The sequence below is a fragment of the Protopterus annectens genome, chromosome 11.part0, assembly GCF_019279795.1.
Source record: "Protopterus annectens isolate FY-2018-M chromosome 11.part0, PAN1.0, whole genome shotgun sequence".
In the NCBI taxonomy this organism is placed as follows: domain Eukaryota; kingdom Metazoa; phylum Chordata; order Ceratodontiformes; family Protopteridae; genus Protopterus; species Protopterus annectens.
Window position 1 is genome coordinate 1126169248 of NC_056745.1, and position 21387 is coordinate 1126190634.

General features: G+C 37.3%; 1 protein-coding gene across 1 annotated transcript in view; it reads left to right on the top strand.

Annotated features, from left to right (window-relative positions):
• Positions 1-565: 565 nt before the first annotated feature.
• Positions 566-21387, top strand: part of RAB19 (RAB19, member RAS oncogene family) — a 173691-nt gene continuing 152869 nt past the window's right edge. Inside the window, exon 1 of the mRNA XM_044088482.1 lies at positions 566-1769. Coding sequence (XP_043944417.1) covers positions 1575-1769 — 195 coding nt within the window. The 5' untranslated portion in view covers positions 566-1574. The remainder of the gene's footprint in view (positions 1770-21387) is intronic.

Consider the following 21387-nt stretch of genomic DNA (forward strand, 5'->3'; position numbering starts at 1 on the left):
AAAAAAAAAACTATCAGTGATCATACATTCTGTACCTGAGATTGTAGCAAGCTCATGAAACACTGAAATGTGTTGTAAAGAGAAGGAAATACAGCAAGACAAGGAACAACAGAACATTTCTTGATGGCATCAAACAGATCCTGTTCTTCTTCTTTTTTTCACATAGTCACTGATGCAACTCATATCTGCCTGAGTTAACTCTTTCTGTGGGTTACTGGGAGCAAAATACAATCAATGTAATACAATATTCTTTCCTTAAAGCATACGTCTGAATACGTAAAAGTAGGTGTTACTGAGAATGTGCCGTAAACAGACAGGTGGAACTGCAAAATTAATGATGTTTTTGAGGGGAGCACATAAATGTGCATCATCCAATAATTGTATCCATATTCCCCCACCCCTACCCACACACCCATCTGTTACATCAACCTCTTTCTCTTGTGTAACAGAAATGAAAGCAGCTAATAGCTACCTTGGTTTGAAGGGCAGGTACAGCTCAGGTTGCTCACAGAAAAACATATAGTTTATAGACTCAGTGTCGTAAAACAATCATCTGCCGGCTGGAAGGGTTGCAGTAACATTGCTGAAGAACTGGTTTGACAGGACTACAGTTTCCATCATGCAGTGTTATAAGGGGTGGAATACAGGAAGAGAACAAATTGTTACAAGAGGTGAGGGCACCAACAGGTGGAATCGACAGGTATCTGAGACAGGAAGAGGGCAGGTACTGAAAACAATAGAAAATAATACTGAAATGTAACCAACTATAAGTAAATTGAATACAGCATTGTGTGCAGCAGTAACCAGATACAACAACATTTTCAATAACCTTTTCAGTGTGTTTTTATTAACAAAGTTTTAAGAGAAAGGCAGCCATCAAAGCCTTGCAGGTGTGTATGCATTGTATGAGCAGCACTTAAACCAAATTTAAATACAAATATGATGGTGCCATTGTAATTACTGATATGATATGCAACTTTTATTGTATTACATTCCTAAATTGTTTATAGTCTGAAAAAGGTGAGGCAAACTAAGAGCATTAATAAAATGAAAGTACAGCTATAAGAAAATTCAACCTGTAGTTGAAAAAAAAAAAGAAAATTTGTATGAATGTGTCAATTAATAAAGTAATTTATACATTTACAGAAAAGATGAACTACTTTTGCTAAACATTTGCAAAATATTTTTCTTTGAAGGCTGCAAAGCAAAAGTTGTGATTCATAATGCTTGTCAATGCCTAAAATGGTCTGCTGTAGCAAATCTGAATCGTAGGAGGCATTTAGGATTTTTAAGATTTTAAAGATATTGTTAATCTCTACCTGAACAACTTTCTCATTGTAGTAAGAACTGCTATTGATTAACACATGGGCCATTTTTTAAAAGTGCTAATGAAACTGAAATACATTTAGGAAACAGAAATTCATGTAACAGATACACTGATATGCATATAAAAATAAATCAAGGAGAGCTGTTGTACACATTGCTGAAAAATAAAGTAAAAATAATACAAAAATAAAGAAAACAGTTACAAGTTTAGTGTTAGTGAAAAGAATCGGTACTGATTACTAGCAGGCATGCATGCTGGTGGGCTCGATCCAGACGATGCATTTGATTTCCTGTTTAAGATCATTCTTATTGGAGATACTAACGTAGGAAAAACCTGTGTGGTTCAACGTTTTAAATGTGGAAACTTCATAGAAAAACAGCAAAACACCATTGGTGTGGATTTCACCGTCCGAGCAATGAATATTGAGGGCAAGAAAGTGAAGGTACGTTTTTTTATACAAGTTTTATAGTGCCTGAAAAGTCTGGTATAATGTTACAGTCCAATTTGAATGCAATATAGAAATAATGTGCATGCTGTTTGAAAGTGGAAAAAAATGATGCTTCTGATTTATTAATTTCTGTTGGTTTGACCATGAGGCCTAAATGGGTAGAGCCCATTTACATAGGAGGCCTGTGAAAAATATCCAAACATACAAGAGTTAGTAAAGAAAAGTCTACAATATAAATTTAACTCCCACAAGTGACAGAAATGAGTATAAAACATATGAATATTCAGTGAGCACTATGAAAATTCAGCAGGCAGGTACATGTCTCAACAGTAATTAAGCAAGAGTTGAAGGAATTTATATATACAATATTTGCACAATAGCAAGAAGAGTCCTTTGACCTTTGAAACATAGTTAATGATATTTGATCTAAGCGAAACTAGTAGGTGCACTGTTATACTACAGCCAAGTACAAAATCATGGCACTGGTATGTAAAATGAACAGGAAATGCATAAATAGTACTCCTTGTGTTCTAAAACCTATGTGCAACTAACGTGACTTGTGACCTCTAATGGGTGTCAAATACAAACTAAAAATAAACTGAAAAACACATTTCAGCAACTCCATATTACAATGTGTCCTTTGTCTTTCTTAAAATTAAATAAAATGTAATACAGTGTATATGCAAACCTGATGAGAATCGTGAGAATATTTCAAATTAATTACAACCTTTCACACTTGTGCATCTTAAAAATGCTTAACATTAAACTTGCCTGTCAACCCAAAACCTGAGACATCACATTTAAATTGCCATATAATATGATACCATAATAATTTCAGGGTTTTCGTCTTTGACTTTCAAAAATTGCAGTCTAAAACCATGTTTGTAATCTTCTGGTGTATAATTTTTGTATAAAGTCTTCTGGGTAGTCACTTGTGCTTATTTTGAAATAAGTACATTTTCCCTCTCATTGTCCAGTCTGCTGATTTACTTGCTCTGGATTCGTTATCTAGCTAGTTGTTGCATAAAGTAAAGTATTTTTACACTCCAGCAAGTTCTTTTTTGTGTTTTTAAATCAAGAGGACTGAGGATTTTCCATCGAGTGGCAGTAGGTGGTAGCCTGGTCTGTACAAGTTGGAAAACACACTAGAAAACCCTGAGTGTGGTCATTGTATTGGCTAGAGTGCTTATTAGTCAGTTTTCCTTGTTTATAGTGTCTGTATAAATTTGGTACAATCGAGCAGCTCTTGGCTCATTTCCATTATTGAATAATCACACTTATATCAGCTGTTTAAAGTACAGTGTCATTGATATCTTGAATTACTTATTGCCTCTCCTTATACCTTTCTTTATGTTTATTTAAGTCTGATTGTGGTAACATTGTACTTTGGACACTCTTTTACTGAGTTTTTACATTAGGAGGACTGGGATTATTCATCTCTTGGCAGCAGGTGTTTACCTTGTCTATCATGTTGGGGAACACACAAAAGGGCTCCAGGTATAGTCATTTTATTGGCCACAGGGTTATGTAGTTAGTTTTTTGTATTTTTGGTACTGGTATAAATTCATCACATTTGCAAGGAGTTGCTCACCATGCCAGTGCAGTGTACAGACACAGACATCTAGAAGCAAATGTTCCCTATAGCACTTCCCATAAAGCAGTGTCCTGTAAAGCAGTAAGTACAGAGTAAATAAATACCTTGCACATTGACAAGCTTAGAACAGCTAGTTTGCATGTCGAGTGGCAATATCATTAAATTTCATAAAATTTAGTATTTTACAGGCTAGTCTGCCTCCAAACCACCCCCACTGCAAAAAAGGACACTTAATAGCCTGCTGTTAACTCCTTTATGCCATACCCATGTAGCTCACCAATTAGGAGGACTGGACAAGATGGATATGCAATTTCCTAACTTCTCTGCAGCCAGCATGGTGGATATGGGTATCTTGAGACAAGCAGCAGTTGTCTCATGTTTACTGACAACCAGTTAATCTTTAACATAACAGATAAACTATGTGAGTAGTGTGCATACATAATGTCACAAGAGGATAAACTCCTGCATAGACGCACACGGGTTGTCAAAACCATGCACACAATACCCACCACACATAGCAAACAACACATGTAGAGAGCAATGAATGCTGAGGCACTTAAATGCAATCTTCCAAAACAACAAAGACCTGCCAGGCCTCCTATCAGCAAAGATTATCCTCAGCAAACCTAAGCACTCAACAAAAATAACACCTCACACGACACATACAGTCATACTCAGTGGACCCTCAAATACAAAGCCCATAAGGCAAGCAAATACACTTCCACGGAGTCTAGCCATAGGGTACTCCATTGTATGACATACTGATGCCCCTCTAACCAGGCTGAATGATGAAAAGATAATAATATGATGGTTAGCTGCCTATCTGGAGCCAGGATCTGGCAAATTATGCACACACTCAAGTCACTGCACTGCAGGTACCAGTACAATTCCATCATAGTCCATGGAGGTGTAAATGACCTGAGACATACTGTACCTCCCTAGACAGTATAAAGAGAGACATTATAGATCTCTCTGACTGTTTGTCTCAAGCTGGTATGAGCCTAGTATTGAGTAGTATATAGCCTTTACCAAGGATGATGATGCCACAATACCAACAAAAGATTATTGATTTTAACAATTGGCTGAATTTCTGGTGTCATTCTAAGGGGATTCAATATTTGTCAGCATGGGAATACATGGTTAATAGACCATATTGCTTTGTTTAGGATGGTCTGCTGCTGTCCCATCTAGGCTTTCTGATACTGGCTAAAACTTTATCCTCCCCACACAGAGCCTGTTTTTAGGCAATGCCAAACTGACAAACAAACTGACATAGCAAAATCAGGTCAGCTAAACTTCAAGATGTTACTGCTCAATGCCAGGAGCCTAAACAAAAAATACACTCTCTCACCTTGTAGAATACAGACATCTGTGCAGTTACTGAAACAGGGTTTAAAACTGCAGAGAGTACTCAGGCAGGGCAACGTTTCAGTGCCTTCCACACTTTTAGACCAGTAGATGCACAGACGGTGACTAAAGGTGGAGGTGTCTTGATATACATCAATAACAAGCACACTTCTAGTCGGTTAAACAGGATGACATGCTGGAGTTGCTACATCTGCAGCTCACTATAGATAAAATCCTGTACTATATATTGGCAAGCTATAGGTCACCCTCTATACCTCATAAAACTCATAGTGCATACTTAGACCTACGAGACACTTAACATCTAACCTAACACCTTACTCCTGGGGACTTTAAATACCCCTCTATAGACATGGCCTCAAATATGCAGGCACAAAGATTCTTTGACTTCATAAATACAAACAGCTTTGACCAATTAGTGCATACACCCACTAGAAGTTCCAAAATACTGTACCTCGTACTCACAAATATGAAAAAAAGCTGCACCTCCAAGTATGTCACATCCTCCCTGGTAAGGTCCGAATACAAAGCTGCCTTCTTCAAAAGCAAAATCAATTCAGTAAGCCTATTAATAGTTAGGGCTATTCTAAGGCAAAATATCTTTTATTAAGAGATAGTATATCAAAATTCAATGCCCTTCCAAACTCAGAAAACACTGCAGACTATGCAGAATTCTTCACAGAAACTCTGTACAGCCTTGTCAGTGGCTGCAGAAAGGTTGTTGTACCTACCAGAAGTAAGCCCAAAACTAACTCCAAAAACAAACTACCCTGGTGGCATCCAAAATTAAACAAGTCATACAACAAAAGGAAAAAAATCATGGCTAAAATCAGAAGTGTAACTCCTATAAAGATAATAATTCTCTCATCAAATTAAACAGGCAACTAAGAAGACTAATTATGTCCAATAAATCCAATTTTGAGGTCATGATAGCCTCCTAGGCAAAAGACAGCCATAAGGTCTTCTTCAGCTATGTCAGAAACGTCAAAGGTAGCATACAGCAGTGTGCTGAACTGGTGGCTAATGGTGCCACATTTACAGAGCCAGGCAATATAGTGAATCTGCTGGCTGACAAATTCAGTTCCAACTTTACTCCCCACTCACCCCCAGCCAATCCAAGAAATACCTTCAAACATAACCCCTCCAACTATAAATAGAGAACATTTCCTGACTATGCTTGCTAAGACCAGTAACTCAGAATCAATGGACCCAGATAATATCCTGGGATGCCTCCTGAATAGTCTAAAATATGATCTATCAGGGTCACTGGAGTTACCATTTAACTAGAGTCTCAAAACAGTCTTTGTGCCACAAGAATGTAGGACTGCAAAAGTAATGTCTCTTCATCAAGGCAGACCATCAACACATCCTACAAACTAATAAATAAACCAAACACCAGGACTAGAAAACCAGGAAAAATTAAAGGAATTCCACAATATTAGCATCACAAACTGTTTAACAGTCGCTTTCGTCAAAAAGACTTCATCAGAATACATCCACAGCAACCAAAAACACCTGAATATATACCCTCCACATTAATTAACAATTAATTAACCTGATATAAATAATTAAACATCTTTGAATTAATGTCCACACATGCTTAAAAAGCCAAGAGCATTTACTCAGTAAATATCCTAGAAAACCTAAAAAATATGTATTCATATAAAAATATATTCACATAAAAGCTGTCAAAACAACCAAAATATAATACAAATCCTTACACTATTACTTGTAATATGTTTCTATTTAAATTTTTGTTTATCGTCAACCTGTTATTTTTCAAAAAAACATTTCACATTTATAAAATCATTTAACCCCGGGTGTCTGTCTACTTTAAGCACCAGCTGCCATAGGGTCTCCTTTTGTTCAATTCCGAATTTATAATCACCTCCTCTAAAGTCTTGGGGTACTCTTTCAAGTATAGAAAATAGAAACTTCTTGTTTTCTACACATTCAAGCTTGTGCCTGCACAATGCATTATTATGATCTCTTATTTTAATGGCATAGAGATGTTCCTTAATCCTTTTTTTCTAGGCTTCTTGTTGTCATACCTATATAAAAACTACCACAAAAGGAACACACTAATATAAACTACCACTACAGTTTTACAATTGAATACTCCAGGTACTCCTATAATTCTATTTAAATGGGGAAAATCAATATAGGGTCCTTCAAGGACAAACCTACAAACTGTGCAGGTACCACACTTGTACATTCCCTTATTCTTTTCAGAACATATGCCACCATTATCTACTAAGTAAGAATCATTTTGTAACAACCTCTTCAGACAGTACTTCCATTTAAAAACATATTTAGGACTATCCCCCAATATTTTATTGAGGCCCATGTTACCATGAATCACATTCCAATTCTTATTTATAACTGATGTAATATCATGACAATCAAGAGACATATCAATACTACAAGATGTCCTATAATCCTTCTCTTTAATATGAACTCCTTCCTTCTTACTTTTGAACCCAAATTCTAAAATAGGTGGAAAGTCAATGTTTCGCCTAGCATGTATATCATTAGCCAATCTGTTCAGTACATCTTTTTGTACCCCCCTTTGTAAAAACAATGCAATAATAAAATCTATCTCGTTTTCAAAAACAAAGTTATTAGTAGTCATTCTTTGAGGCACGAATAAATTCCCCTTTCGGTATATTATTTCTGACAAAAGCAGGATGGTAATAAATAATTGTTTACAAACGTTTCTTTCCTAAATATTTCACTATCAAACCTCCTGTCTTGATTGCTCCAAATGATCTTCACACTCAAAAAATTAACACAGGAACCATATCAACCTAAGGAAAACCTCAAAAATTCAGATCCATTATTGAGTTCTCTCACAAAATCCTTGATTAACTTTCTTCGTTATCTTCTATAATGAAGAACAAATCATCTATGAATCTACTATAGAATTTTACTTTGGAAGTAGAAAAAAGTGGAAAAAGGACAAGATGTTCCCACCATCCTAAAACTATGTCGGCTAAAACTGGAGCAGCAGCAGACCCCATCACTACCCCCTTGATCTATTTATAAATTTTATTGTTAACTATAAAAAAATTTTTTTTCAGCAACAGATCCAAGAGAGTACAACAAACATAAATTTCTGTATGAGTGAAATTCCTTGTAAATACATAATATTCACATACATATTCTATCCCCAGATCTTGTAGAATACTAGTGAATAAAGAACAAATATCAAAAGTGAACATAATATTTTTATCCTCACCATAAGAACAATCTAAACTAAATACCATAAATTTTTCCAGAAAGTCCCAGGAATCTTTAATATAGGAACTCATCTTCTGGATCACTGGGTTCAAAACATAGTCCAAATAAAGGGAGATCCCTTCCATGGCAAAGCCAGGAGCAGACACAATAGGCTGAAGGGGTGGATCAAAAATATCCTTATGTATTTTGGGTATGCCAAAAAGGCTACCCAAAACAGGGTTGACTACATTCATAAACTCATATTGTTCCATGCCTGTGGAGCCTTCCATCAACAATTCATATAAAAAACATAAAATATGTTGAAAACATTCCTACACTTTACAACGCTCCATTAAACTGTATTCTTTGTTATTACTAAGTAAGACTTCAATGGCATGAGTACAATCTCACTGTTTCAAAACTACTAATCCTCCACCCTTATCGGCCTATATAAACCTTACTTCAGTCATGTTACTTAACTCCTTCAAGGCTTGTCATTGAGGGAAACTCAAATTAAAGTATTTCTTGGACACTTTGCTTTCATGCTTTTGTCTAATATCACTCTCACAAGCATTCTCAAATATCTTAATTGTGTTATTTAAATAGGGATTAAATGTACTAGGTTTAATAAACATTTTTCCTGGCACATTAACATCACATAAAATAAACTGTAAATTCAATTTTCTACAAAACAGTTTCAATTCCAATAGTGTGCTTTTAAAATCCATTCTATTAGTGGGCACAAAATTAAAGCCTAAGCTTAAGACAAACAGTTGGTATTTAGTAAAAGAAATATCAGTTAAATTGTATATTTTACCAGTCCGTTTCAACCTCTGTCCAAACTCTGTTTCCTCCTGGACCTTGTGCTCGGCTTCTGTGAAGGTTTGCTCTCCTCTTTCAATAAAATTGTTGCTTCTTTCGGGCATGCTCCTAAAGGGATACCACTAAGTGTTGTTTTTGGGGGCAAATAAAATGGCAATTCCTCTATTTCAGCACTCCCAACCAAACGCTTTTCTTTTCTTTCCAAATGCCCCTTCTTTACTGCATTGCCGGCCCTTACTTCACCTCTAGTATTATTTTCTATGACATCATTGGTCTCAGCATCTGTTAATGAGAAAGTTTGAGCAGTTAAAGTGGTACTGTCCTGTTGGTTGTCATTAGTTAACACTTTATTCTTCCCAAAGAAATGCAAATAGGCTGAATTGTTATTGTATGCCTTAGTGTCCCTTATTAACTTCCTTTCCTTCCTTTTAATTATCACTTTCTCAAAAACTTCAACTTGTGATATCATATGCGAATTATCGGTCATAAGACCCGGCAATTTGTTTAACAGTTCTTGCAAAGACCGATCCACATTAATGATCTCTTCATGCACTTCGCCAAGTCTCTTTTTATTCCTCTCAATAAGGTGCTGAATAAATTTAAGTCCCGAACAATTAAAGAAATTAGTTAACATGCTAATAAACTCATCGAAGGGCATCACACCATTAGGACACTTGAAAAATCTGTGTCCCTTAAGGACTATCTCTAAGGACACACATTTCTCAAAATATTTAGTATCAATAACCAAAGCACAGAAACATTTAAACAATTTCTCTAGTTTTAACAAAACTAGTTTGTCTTCACTTTTCACGTCATTCGTAGTGCAAACTATTGACTTTACCTTAGTCCCATCAAAGAGATTCATTTTATCATCCAATATCAAATGTAAATCTTTAAACACCAAACTTTTAGATGCCTCACCCCAGTCCTTTGCTATTATAGTCTGATCTAATTCATCCTCAGAGCTGACAGAATGAGGCAAGGCATCAAGTTTATTATGGTACAAATTCATAACTCCTTCAATAGATTTCTGCATTGCAGCTGTACTGCTAACAAGATCCCACAAACTACAGGCTCATTAGTCTGACTAGTCTTATATACAAAGCCATGGAAAGAATTATAATGGAAATTATCAACAAAGACATAGGAGACCTTCAGGCACTGGATCTATCCCAGTTTGGCTTTGTCAAAGGAAGGTCATGCCTACTGAACCTGGTGGACTTCATTGAGAAGGTTGCCAAGGCAATGTATGACAGCAAAGCTATGCATACTGCCTACCTTGATATGGCTAAACCATTTGATACAAAACCCCACTTGGGCATTGTCAACAAACTTATCAAATTAGGCATAAACCTCTATATAATATACTGGATAGCCAAATGTCTTACAGAAAGGACCCAGGAAGTTAATATTGGTAAGATCTCAGGGTTCCATGCTGGGCCTGCTCCTCTTTGGCATCTACTTCTCAGAATTCAAGGCCAATGTTAAGGGCCTCTGGCTGACCAAGACTGCAGATGATTGGAAACTGAAAGTTGTCACAGAATCTCCCCAAGACCTAAACATCTTACAAGAGGGTCTAACACAGACAAATGACTTCTGCCAAAGCCACAGCTTAAAACTCAATGCCAAGAAATGCATTACACTACCTTTTGGGAAGTTGGCCACCCCAGGAAACTACATCATTGATAAAACACCCCTAAGTGTAGAACCACTAGTCAGGGATCTGGGAACACATGTAGACAGTAACCTGGTCTCCGACCAACATGTGTCCAAGGTAGTAAATATATCCATCTATGTTGCTCAACATATAAGTAAGGGCATGGCAACTAGGTTCAGGGAAGTCATTGTACCACTATACTCAGCCCTCATCAGACCCATCATTGAGTATACTTCCCCCTTCAGTATGTACCTGACCAAGCACATGCAACAACTGGAACGTCCATAAAGGTTTCTTACAAAAAAATTCAGGGCATAAACACAGTGTCTTATGTAGATCCCTTGAAAGTACCATATCTATACTTGGTCTCCTATAGACTACTGAGAGGTGGCCTATGCCTGACATGCAAGGCATCCCTGGAACCTGCTCTGATGAACCATCTGCAAAACCAACAACATCAGAACTACTTGATCTAAAGACCTAAATTTTGCTTGCAACATAAGTAGAACATGTTGGAGAGACAGATATGTATCTCAGAGGAATCCTATCCTCTGGAATAGGCTCCCCATCCATGTGAAACAAAGTCCCTCCCTAACCATATTTAACCCTAGCTTGGACCATTGGATGGGAAATTGCAAATTCACCCCTGGTCTAGCACCTTTGTCTCTAATGGACAAAGACAGACAGTAAATCATGTTGTAACCAACAATATATAAACTATATAAAAGTCTAAAATGTATAACTAAGAAGTGAATGTTCCCCTCCTGTTGGACAATAAAAATGTGCAGTTATTTTTTGTTTTCTATATGCTTACTGGTTCTGATTGTATTGGGCCTAACCTACTATGCTAAGTTTAATTTGAAGGAGGAGTTGATTGCATACATATGATTGTAGCTGAGATATGAAGCGCTCACATTTATTTATTTATTTGCCGTTTGGTAATTAGGTAGGTCTGCTGGTCCAGAGACCATTTCCAGCCATGAACCAATAGTACAGACACAAAAGCAAACAACATAAATATTCCATTACATAGCATTGTTGATATTCATTTCTATTAAGGCAAAGCATGCTTTTGTGTTCTGATCACCAGGGAGGTATCTTAAGCAAAGGGTTTCACATAGTAAGAGGTCCTGTAGTGCTGTGCATATCAGGCATAGGTAACCTTTCAGGAGATAAGGAGATAAGAAAGACGGTTACTATATTTTTGGCTGTAAGACAAGCTTTGAAGCCCTTTCATCAAATTTGTGAGGAGTCTCTGTACCTCCTTCATTTGAACCAGGTGAGATACGAGTAGGCTACAAAACAGGGTCTGATAAGCATTATATCAGGGGAAAATTACCTCATTCACATGTCTGTCAACCCCATGGAGGATCAGATGGTCACCTCACTATGCTTTGCAAGTGGTAGCCACTATATGTGCATTAAATGAATGGACACAATTTACAAGAATTTCAAGGTTTCATCGCCGTTACATCAGGTTTTAGACATTGCTCATCTATAGCTTGTAAATGTGGTGGGGAAGTTGTCAAATGGTAGAATGCTGCCTTTTTTACACTACAGGCAATATAATACCTTCTGCTTCATTCATGAGTAATGTTAAGAGCCATTTGAAGGGGGGATGCCAGTGGGGTTAAGGACAATGCTCCTAAGTTTGCAGTCAGCTGTTATATTTGCCAAAAAGGGCACAGCATCCAGGGACTCCACTGATGACAGGTGATACTGAGTATAGGAGTCCTCCAGTTCTTAACTCTTGTTACCACCATGTAGCTACCTATGGACTCAAGTCATTACAGCCTCATTCATTTTTTAGACCACTGAGTTTATGTTGGTTCCCTCGTGGGGTAGAGTGTTGAATTATTTAGCCAGAGCAAAGTAAGCTGCATGGACAAATAAACCTTCAATTGGGGTGGCAGTCACACTGAGGGATTTACAAGGTTAAGCCTACAAGATTTAGCTTTAACAAAATCATACTGAATTAACACATGGAGTAAGAGGGTTCTCATGTCTGCCTGAATAAGTTGCATAATTATTCTCTCCTTCATCTAGCACAATATGTTTGAGATGCACTTGTGAGGCCAAGCAGGCTTTAATTATTAAGGTCTGTGGAAGGACCTTCCTCATGAGCTAGGTTTACAACAGCCTACTTCCAGATTCCAGATGACAGGGTTATAACCATTTTAATGGTGTATTAAAAGAGTGCAGAAGGGGTCTGATAGGCTATTTTGATTGCTGATTCCTTGTAGCTAGTATTCTGACCTTACTGAGAGCAGAGGTGACCATTTTGAATTTAATTTCAAGTGGGATTATTTTTCAGGGTGAAACTTTGGGTGGGGCTCTCCTCGGTGGCTTGAAATCTTCTCCAGTTCTGCAGAGTGTTAGTTTTATCAGGCCCATTATGCTGATACCCATTTTGCTATAATTCACTACATTCTTGTTCCTTCCCCTTCATTTTTCATGTCTGGTTATAGAAGACCTTACTGTTGCCACCCACACAGATGACAACTTTTCCCTTGGAAGAAGCTGTACTTCTTTTGATTGTTTTACTGAGATCTTTTTCAAAGGAGTTGATCTTAGCAATGTTGTATTAGGATAGGTAAAGATTAAAAGCTTTTGTATGCTCTTTTCTTTTGGTTTATAATTGGTAACTCTACAATTTAGGTTTATTCCAGACATTTCCACTATATTTATGCTTAATGGGGAAGAATTTGTCAACTGAGTTGTTTAAAGCATTACGAGTTGGTAGTAAACAATTCCCCTAGTAGGATGTGACCTAATAATGCTAAAGTTTCTATCTGAATAATCCTTAAAGATAGTCTATTTTTTTAATTACTTTTGGTTTGGTATAGAAGATAAAATCACATTATAGTGGTCAGTGTGTGAAAAGGAGTAGTGACATTTAGCTGAGTACAGCTGGGAGGGATATTTGCCAACATGATATCTACTTACCTATTATATTTCTATACCTTGTCACTATTATGGTGTATGTGTTATTTATGTTTACACTTAACATGTGGTGGTTGTGAGAAGGTTAGTTAGTACATGGGAAGCACAAATGAGGCTTGTATAGCATACCATTGTCCAAGACAATTCCAAGAAGATTTGTAGATTATAAAACTTGATCCACAGAGGTTACAAACAACTCAGGAGCAGGTAGGAAGGAGGCCAGTATTTAATGAAACATCATGCATTATGTTATGTGGATACTTAACTGGAGGCCAGAGTTGGGCTACCACACAACAGAGTCAAACCCATAGTAAAGCACTGACTAACAACTGACATAGCAGAGACTACTTGGAACTGTATTAAATTCTTGGAATACTGGGTTAAGCGGACAATACCACAGTGTTTCTAATGTGACCCAGAAAAATTGGAAAATATGCATGAACATGAGAGAGGTACAGAGCACTGTGGAACCCCAGAGGGACAGACAGGGTAGTGATATATCCAAACTGCCCTCACAGTAGCTACTGAACTATTTCCTAGTGTTGTCAGATGGTTCAATAGTTGACTGTATTTAGAGGACTTTACTGGTTGATGGCATTAAATGCCTTTGAAAAGTCAAAGAAAACAATGAAGATAATATTGCCATAAATTTCAGGGAGTATAGTGGCACCTTTGTCAAGAAGACTGTTCTCATTTCCATGACCAAACTGGAAACCGCACTGAGACAGATAGTAAGCAGTAAATGCTGATATAAATTTAAATATGGGAGTATATACATTTTTGCATTATTTTAGAAGAAGATGAAGAAGGACAACAGGCATATAGTTGTAGTGATATTCTAGTTCATATTATTTCCTATTAAAAAAAAAAACATTGCCTGGGAAATGTACATCAATCTACCTCTCATTTCCTGATTTTGGGAGTGGGTTCAATATAAACATACTATAAATAAGACTTAATACACTAATACATATAAAATACCAAAAAATAAATATAGAGCAAAGCAGAAATGTTGTACACCCAAAAAATAATGAAGGGCCACAGCATGAAAAGTTATTGTGAGAGCCACACTGCAGCCTTTTAATAATTTTGGAAAATGTAATTTGCCATTAGGAGGCTAAATGACAGAGCAACTACGTTTACCAGAGTAGGTTTTTATAGCAATGATAGCTGGTCTGAACCATAAACACTACAGAGACAAGTGATGTACCTTTTCAATAAAAAAGAGTGTTGGGAATCTATTCTCTTTCAATTAATAAAGTATTTTATTGTAAAGATGGGTGCTTTTATTTTTTGTTATAACAAGATTTATTCAGCTGTAAAAATGTTTTACATAATTTAGTAATTTATAGAATTTAGAAGCCACAAACATAGAACTGGTGGGCATGACAATGGTATAGTGTGCTCTCAGGTATGAGTAGGGGGACCCACACTCGATAATGTATAGTGGTAAACTTCATTTTCAAGGTTACATTTTTACTACAGAGAAACTGCTGAAAACAGTGTCTTCCTATTAGTTTTTTCCCAGAAAGGGAATAAACCAATGATGAGGTTGTGTTAATTAACAGATGGGTTTGTGGCCTGTAATACCTTATTTTCATGCTTCCCAGGTTGAGGCAGTGTAAGTGTGCTAATATCCAGTGAGTGACATAGGGGTGGGGTGTGATTGTGATTGATGGATAACTTGGTCAGCCCCCAGTTTTTAGCTAATGAACCTTTTGAAAGGTACGTCTTCAGACCACATAATAATGCTAAACTTTCACAAGGGAATACATTATTTTAACATTAAAAAAAAAAATCCCTAGAAACATTACTTGCAAACAAATTAATCCCATTGAAAATACTACTTCCAAACTAATAAATCCCCTGAAAACACTGCTTCCAAATTAATTAGTCATTCATATAATAACACCAAACCAAGAAATTACTGGTCAAAACTACTAAACCATCAGAAAATCACTTAGAAACACTGCTTCCAAATTAATAAATCCCACAGAAACACTACTTCCAACCTAATAAATTCCTTGGAAACCCAACTCCTAAACTAATAAATCCATCAGAAGCATTGCTTCTATACTAATAAATCCCTCAGAAACACTACATCCAAACTCATAAATCCATCAAAAATACTGCTTCCAAACAAGTAAAACCCTCAGGAATACTACTTCCAAACTAACAAATCACTCAAAAACATAACTTCCAAATTAATAAATCCAACAGAAACAGTACTTCTAAACTAATAAATCCATCAGAAAAGTACAGTTTTGTATGTGACCTTACCAAAACAGTAGATATTTGATTAAATCACTGCTGTAGTAGTTCTAGGTACATGGGTTATATCCTATGTAGGATATAATGGTCACCCAGTCTTCCAAAGCCTCGGGCTTCTTCCATTCATTCACCCAGGCTGCTAGTTGCATGAGCTCCACAGGAAAAAGAAGCAGCCTGGATGCCAAATGCTTTAGGACTTTCTTGGCAACTGAAAGAAGGGAGGTTGTGGTCCTGATAAGTAAAGATAGCTTTGTGGGTTGAAGGTCCTGTTTCATTAATTTTGTAGAAAAATTCACTGAAGCAGTGGATAGCAGTTTCACAGCACATTCGTGTATATGGACCTTGCCAGGCCTTTTTTATCATTCTCAAATCCAACATGTCAGAGAAGTGGTAGGCAATGCATGTGCAGGAAAAAGCACATCAAGTCTTCCAATCTCCCAATCTCCCAGAGAAAACTCAAAGTTCAGAGAAGTTCTTTAATTGAAGAGATAGAGGGGGTGATGACTCAAGAACCCATTGACATCTCCACAAAAGACAATGCAAATGGCTTTCTACCCCCCCAGCCATCGTTCTTGATCATTCTACCCACAGAGAAGATGGTCAGATTGTCTGCAAAAGTTAAGGGGAATGCTGTGATGTTGTGGTACCTATCTCAATTAGACATCACAACATTTTCTGACCTCCCAAGGACTGTATGTGGTAGACTAAGACTACACATAAAAGCTCTGATCCTAAAAAGCTCTGCTGCTCATTTACAGGCTAAAGAGTCAAGATTTTAGAAGCATGTTTGCACATCCTGCACTTTTTCTTTGAGGCTATACATTCAATTTTACATTTGGTAAGACTGCAGTGGGAACTAGCAGACAAGATGCATAAATCCTGGATCAGTTGCCAGACTGAGAGCTTAAACACAAATTGCAATCACAGCTGGTAACTATTTCATCTGTTGACAGCCTCAGAATGACATTTGCATACAACCCAGATAAGGCTTCAACTTGGGCAGCAGGTACCTGCTTCATGCTATCACTCCTGTCTCCACTTTACTGATTTCACTGTGGACACCAAGCAACTTTTACAGATGCCCCCTTTAAAGGGTCTATTCTTCTTGGACCACATTAGGGCACACTAGAAGAACATGACAAGGGGCATCACAATACAGCTTTTCAAGGATGCAATGGAGCTTGGATTATCAATGTCTTAGGCATAGCCAGTAGCAACAAAATAATCCCAGAGCTGGGAGGACTCAAAGGCACCATGGTAATTTCTAAATATTTGCTAGCCCAGAGGTAGGAACAATCAGCAGCAACAAGAAGCTCAAGTTCAGGGTCAGTACAAGAATGCCTGAGACCTTGACAGACTGCTTCATTATGGAGGCAGTCATTGGCCATCTGACACCACCCCCTAACTTACAAGCATTGCTAGCCATCATGCAGGATGAGGGGATAAGGACAATTATATCGAGATGTCACATAGCATCATTCTTTCCTTCCACACCTTTCCCCAGCCCTGCTCTTTCCATTTACCAGATGTCCCATCATGTCAAAAGAGCTTGTCGAGAAATGAGGTCTTGTACCTATTACACAAAAGAGTTGTCCAAAAGCTCTTATCACACTATAAATGATTATGTTGTTACTCCAGGTTCTCTTTGGTATCCACAAAGACAGACTCTTATGCAAGTATTAGATTTGAGTGACCTAAACAAATTTGTCCCAAAATTCAGTTTTTGATGGTCATATTTAAGTCCCTCATTCTCTGTTTGTTAGAAGAAAACTTGATGTATGGCTTGGATCTCTGAGAAACCTAGCTACTGGTCCAAATTTTCAAGGAATCTAGGAGTTGGCTGTACTTCTGGGTAGGAGCTAGTCATTACTAATTCAGGGTTCTGTCAATAAGTCTCACCTCAGTTCCCTGGGTGCAGTTCCCTGGGTGCTTACCAAATGCATGCCCATAGTTATAGTGAACCAAAAGCTACAAGGAATGAGCGTGTCTAGGAACATACCAGGCAAGTGACCACTGAGGCTATAAGATGCCTATCTATATACACCTTTAAGCAGTCCCTTTTCAAGCACTTAATAGTGCTCACTTCCCAAATTGAACAGGGCTGTTGGTTAGGAATACATTGAGTCAGGCACCTACCTCTACAGCGAGTCTTGTTTACTTGTTGATGTAGATTTAGGTCCTTGGTGTGGGTGTTTATAGAGCCACTGGTTTTGCAAAGAAATACGACATCAAATAGGAGTGGGTCTTTCATGGCTCAAAAAGCAAGATGCAAGTCACCTCACAGCAAGCTGTAGGCTAGGGAGTTGTTGTTGCTAGTGAGTATTCTCTTCTGTTCTTCATTGGAAATCTTCAATCCCTTTCCAATTGAGCAACGTGCTTGGACTTGTACATTCCAAAGGGGTCAATGTATGAAATGATGGGTCAGATAAGCAAAGAGTACAGTAGTAGAATAACTGCTTTGGATCTTGAGGATATTCCCTTAGAAAACAACTGGACCAGATATAAGGATTTCCTGATTAGTTAACAATATAATTACCTGGGTTTCTTATGACCTTATCTCTCTGAAGAGGAGTACCATTTATAACATATGAGGTGGGAACAGCTTTTCTGACAAATACTACTATGCTACACTTTTTCCATTTAGTTCAAAGCCATTTTGATACACCATGTTTATGCATATCCCAGCCCTTGCTGGAGCTGTTATGTATCAATGGATGAGCAGATAACAGTGTCCAGTTTTCAGTCATCAGCAAACTTTGTCAACCACAATTATGGGATATTGGCTTGGATGTCTGCAAAATAAATGCCAAACAGGAAAGGGGGTAGAACTGATCCCTGTGACACTCCACTAGTTACAAATTGTACATTCAGAAAGGGACCCAGCAATTTCCACAACTTGGGATCTATTGGATAGCAAATTTGTAATCCAGCATACAGTGTGGGAATTTACATTAAACTTATCTAATTTTACAATAATACTAGCATGAGGTTAGTGTCAAAAGCCTTGGCCAGACCAAAATAAGCAGCGTTCACAGAATGACCACTGTCCACAGCTCCTGTAACCTTTTCAAAGACGCTCACTAGGTTCAGGAGACAGTACTTGCCCTTCACAAAACCAAACTGATTGGGGTCTAGATTAGTTGCCTATATTTGAATAAATGAGTTCTGCTATGAAGTATTCCATGGCTTTGCATATAAGGCTGGTATGGCTGATGTGTCTATAATTAAACAGGTCTGTAGAAGGCTTCATAGTGGCTGTTCTCTGGTCATTAGTTTCTTTATCTAGATAACTGACTCCTGGCTGCTCAGTTATCGGTGAAGTTAACATCTGCTCAGGACTTTCTTCTCAATGTGTTTCAGTCCTTCAGACTGTAAAGCCAAATTGCAAGCTATTCCAAATGCTGACATGCATAGGCTGTACCCAGGATACTCTTGTGATACAGCACTCACAGACAGGATACTCTCATTACAAACCTGGTCTCACAAACTCTTCTGTTTCAGTCAGTAACAGCTTTTATATGTCTAAGAGCTTTGAGACTGATGATAGAGACAGTTTGTGTGGTTCCCTCCAGAAGGAATTTTATCTTTGGTCTTTAATGACATTATAAATTAAGGTCTCCCAGCTTATGGATCCTATGAACATTTAAGTGAAAATTTCCAGTACTTGCATATCATGTCTCATACAGCGGCTTCATACTCCACACATAACTCTGGGGAATTCATTTAAATCCCCATAACTGGAGTAGCTGGCACCATGGATTCCTCTGCCTTATGGTAAGGGGGTTGACAATGGCAGCCTTTCAAAGTTTTCTGGTCACGGAGGAAAGTTTGCACATTGATATTCCAGAGAGGTGATCAGTATTCCTTACACTTCTGACTTTTCACTACTACCCCACTTTTAAGTAGCACTGAGGGTATGGAAATGGACTATGTCAGAAACCACTTTCTTTTTTTTTTTTTTTTTTTATTTTAAGAAAATGTTTATTAATTTAACATATTTACAATATATATATATATATATATATATATATATATATATATATATATATATATATATATATATATATATATACAGATAGGAAAGAAACCACTTTCTGATTGCAAACCATTTTCTGATTGCCAACTGCATTCCGAGGAAGCAATTTCTCGAGCAGACAGGTTCAACAATTGCTTACTGATGCCTTGCAAAAAGTTATTTTGCCCATAAGTGGTGAAGAAAGCTGTTCTATTAATGTGGTACACCTTGCTGCAACCTATTTGCATCCCCAACCATTATCAAATGCAGAAACTCCGTTTCTCTGTTTCTACCCCAGAGGAAAATTTCAGAGGTGCTCTGATCCAAAGGACTACTTTATGCTTTTTTTCCATAATCTCTTTACTCCAAAGTTCATTCAGAAAACCAAGCAGAACAAGTTCAAAGCCATTGTCATAGACCTCTTTACCCTGAACAAGCCTGGTTCCCATGCTAAGGCCTCATCAACAGGAGAAGCATCTATATCTGAGGCTCTTCAGGTCCCTGTTGACATATCCTTTTGGCAAGTCTCATCTAAACTGCCAATCCTTTTAACAAACCAAATGGTTTCTACAGCTCCACTAATTGTCAAGGACAATAAATACCTCCTATAAGGTAGACTTAATACATGACTCTGACAATAGGCCCCAGTACTAGAAAGATATATTTTTGTATATGGTCTGCTTCTAAAGGTTTGGACCATTAAATAGCTCTAGTGCCATCTGTGTTTGAATATCTTTATCAGATATTTGATAAATGCTTAAGTTATTCCCTTATAATTAAATAGCTCCAGTGCCATCTGTGTTTGAATATCTTTATCAAATATTTGATAAATGATTTAAGTTATTCCCCTATAAAAGTATAACTTGGCTACTTATCTCCAACTTCCACCAAGGCACCAAATTTTTTGCCTTTGGTATTTTAAAAGAGTGTAAAGCCTTCTTAAAGTGTACATTTCTAATCAAACCCCTTTATAGGATATTGTTTCTCCATGGAATTTATACTTTGTTCTCAAAAAGAATGTTGTTCCTACTTTTGAACCAGCTTCAACTGCAGATTTGAAATTCCTGTCTTGAAAAACATTTTCTAGTAGCCACTACCTAATCTAGAAGAGTTTCAGCAATGCAAACTTTATACATTGTTCCTTTGTAACACTTATTTCACAATGACAGTTTCCTTATGAGCAAAGATGTCTTTTATGTCTTAGGTAGCTACTAACACTAACCTCAACCAGTCAGTCCACCTGCCTGTAGTCTTTATTATTTAGAGGAGAAAATGTTTCCTTGCATGAATGTCCATAGACATGCTGAGGGATGTGTATCCTTTCTCTACTAGTGGTAAAGAAAAGTGAAATCCTGACTAGAACAGCCTTGGTCAACAAGTTATTTCTAGCATGAGATAATATTTTGATGAAAAAGTTGATGAAAATTTAATTGACTTCATCTTTACAGAGTAGTTTTATAACTACTCTTCACCCTTCTCTCTGGTCTTACACTTCTTTAATGAGCTTGCAGTGGCAACAATGACAGAGTTATTACCTCCTCTAAAACCATATTTCTGAAGAGTTAGGTAGCATGCTGGAATAAGCAAACATGGAAATGGGAGCAGGTGGTACATTTGAGCATTTTAATGAAGAGGGGTCAAGGAAACAGGTCATGAGTTCCCCTCTGTGTTATGGATTTACTGTTTGTTAACTGTCCAGACCACCAACTTTTACCCAGAGGCCTAC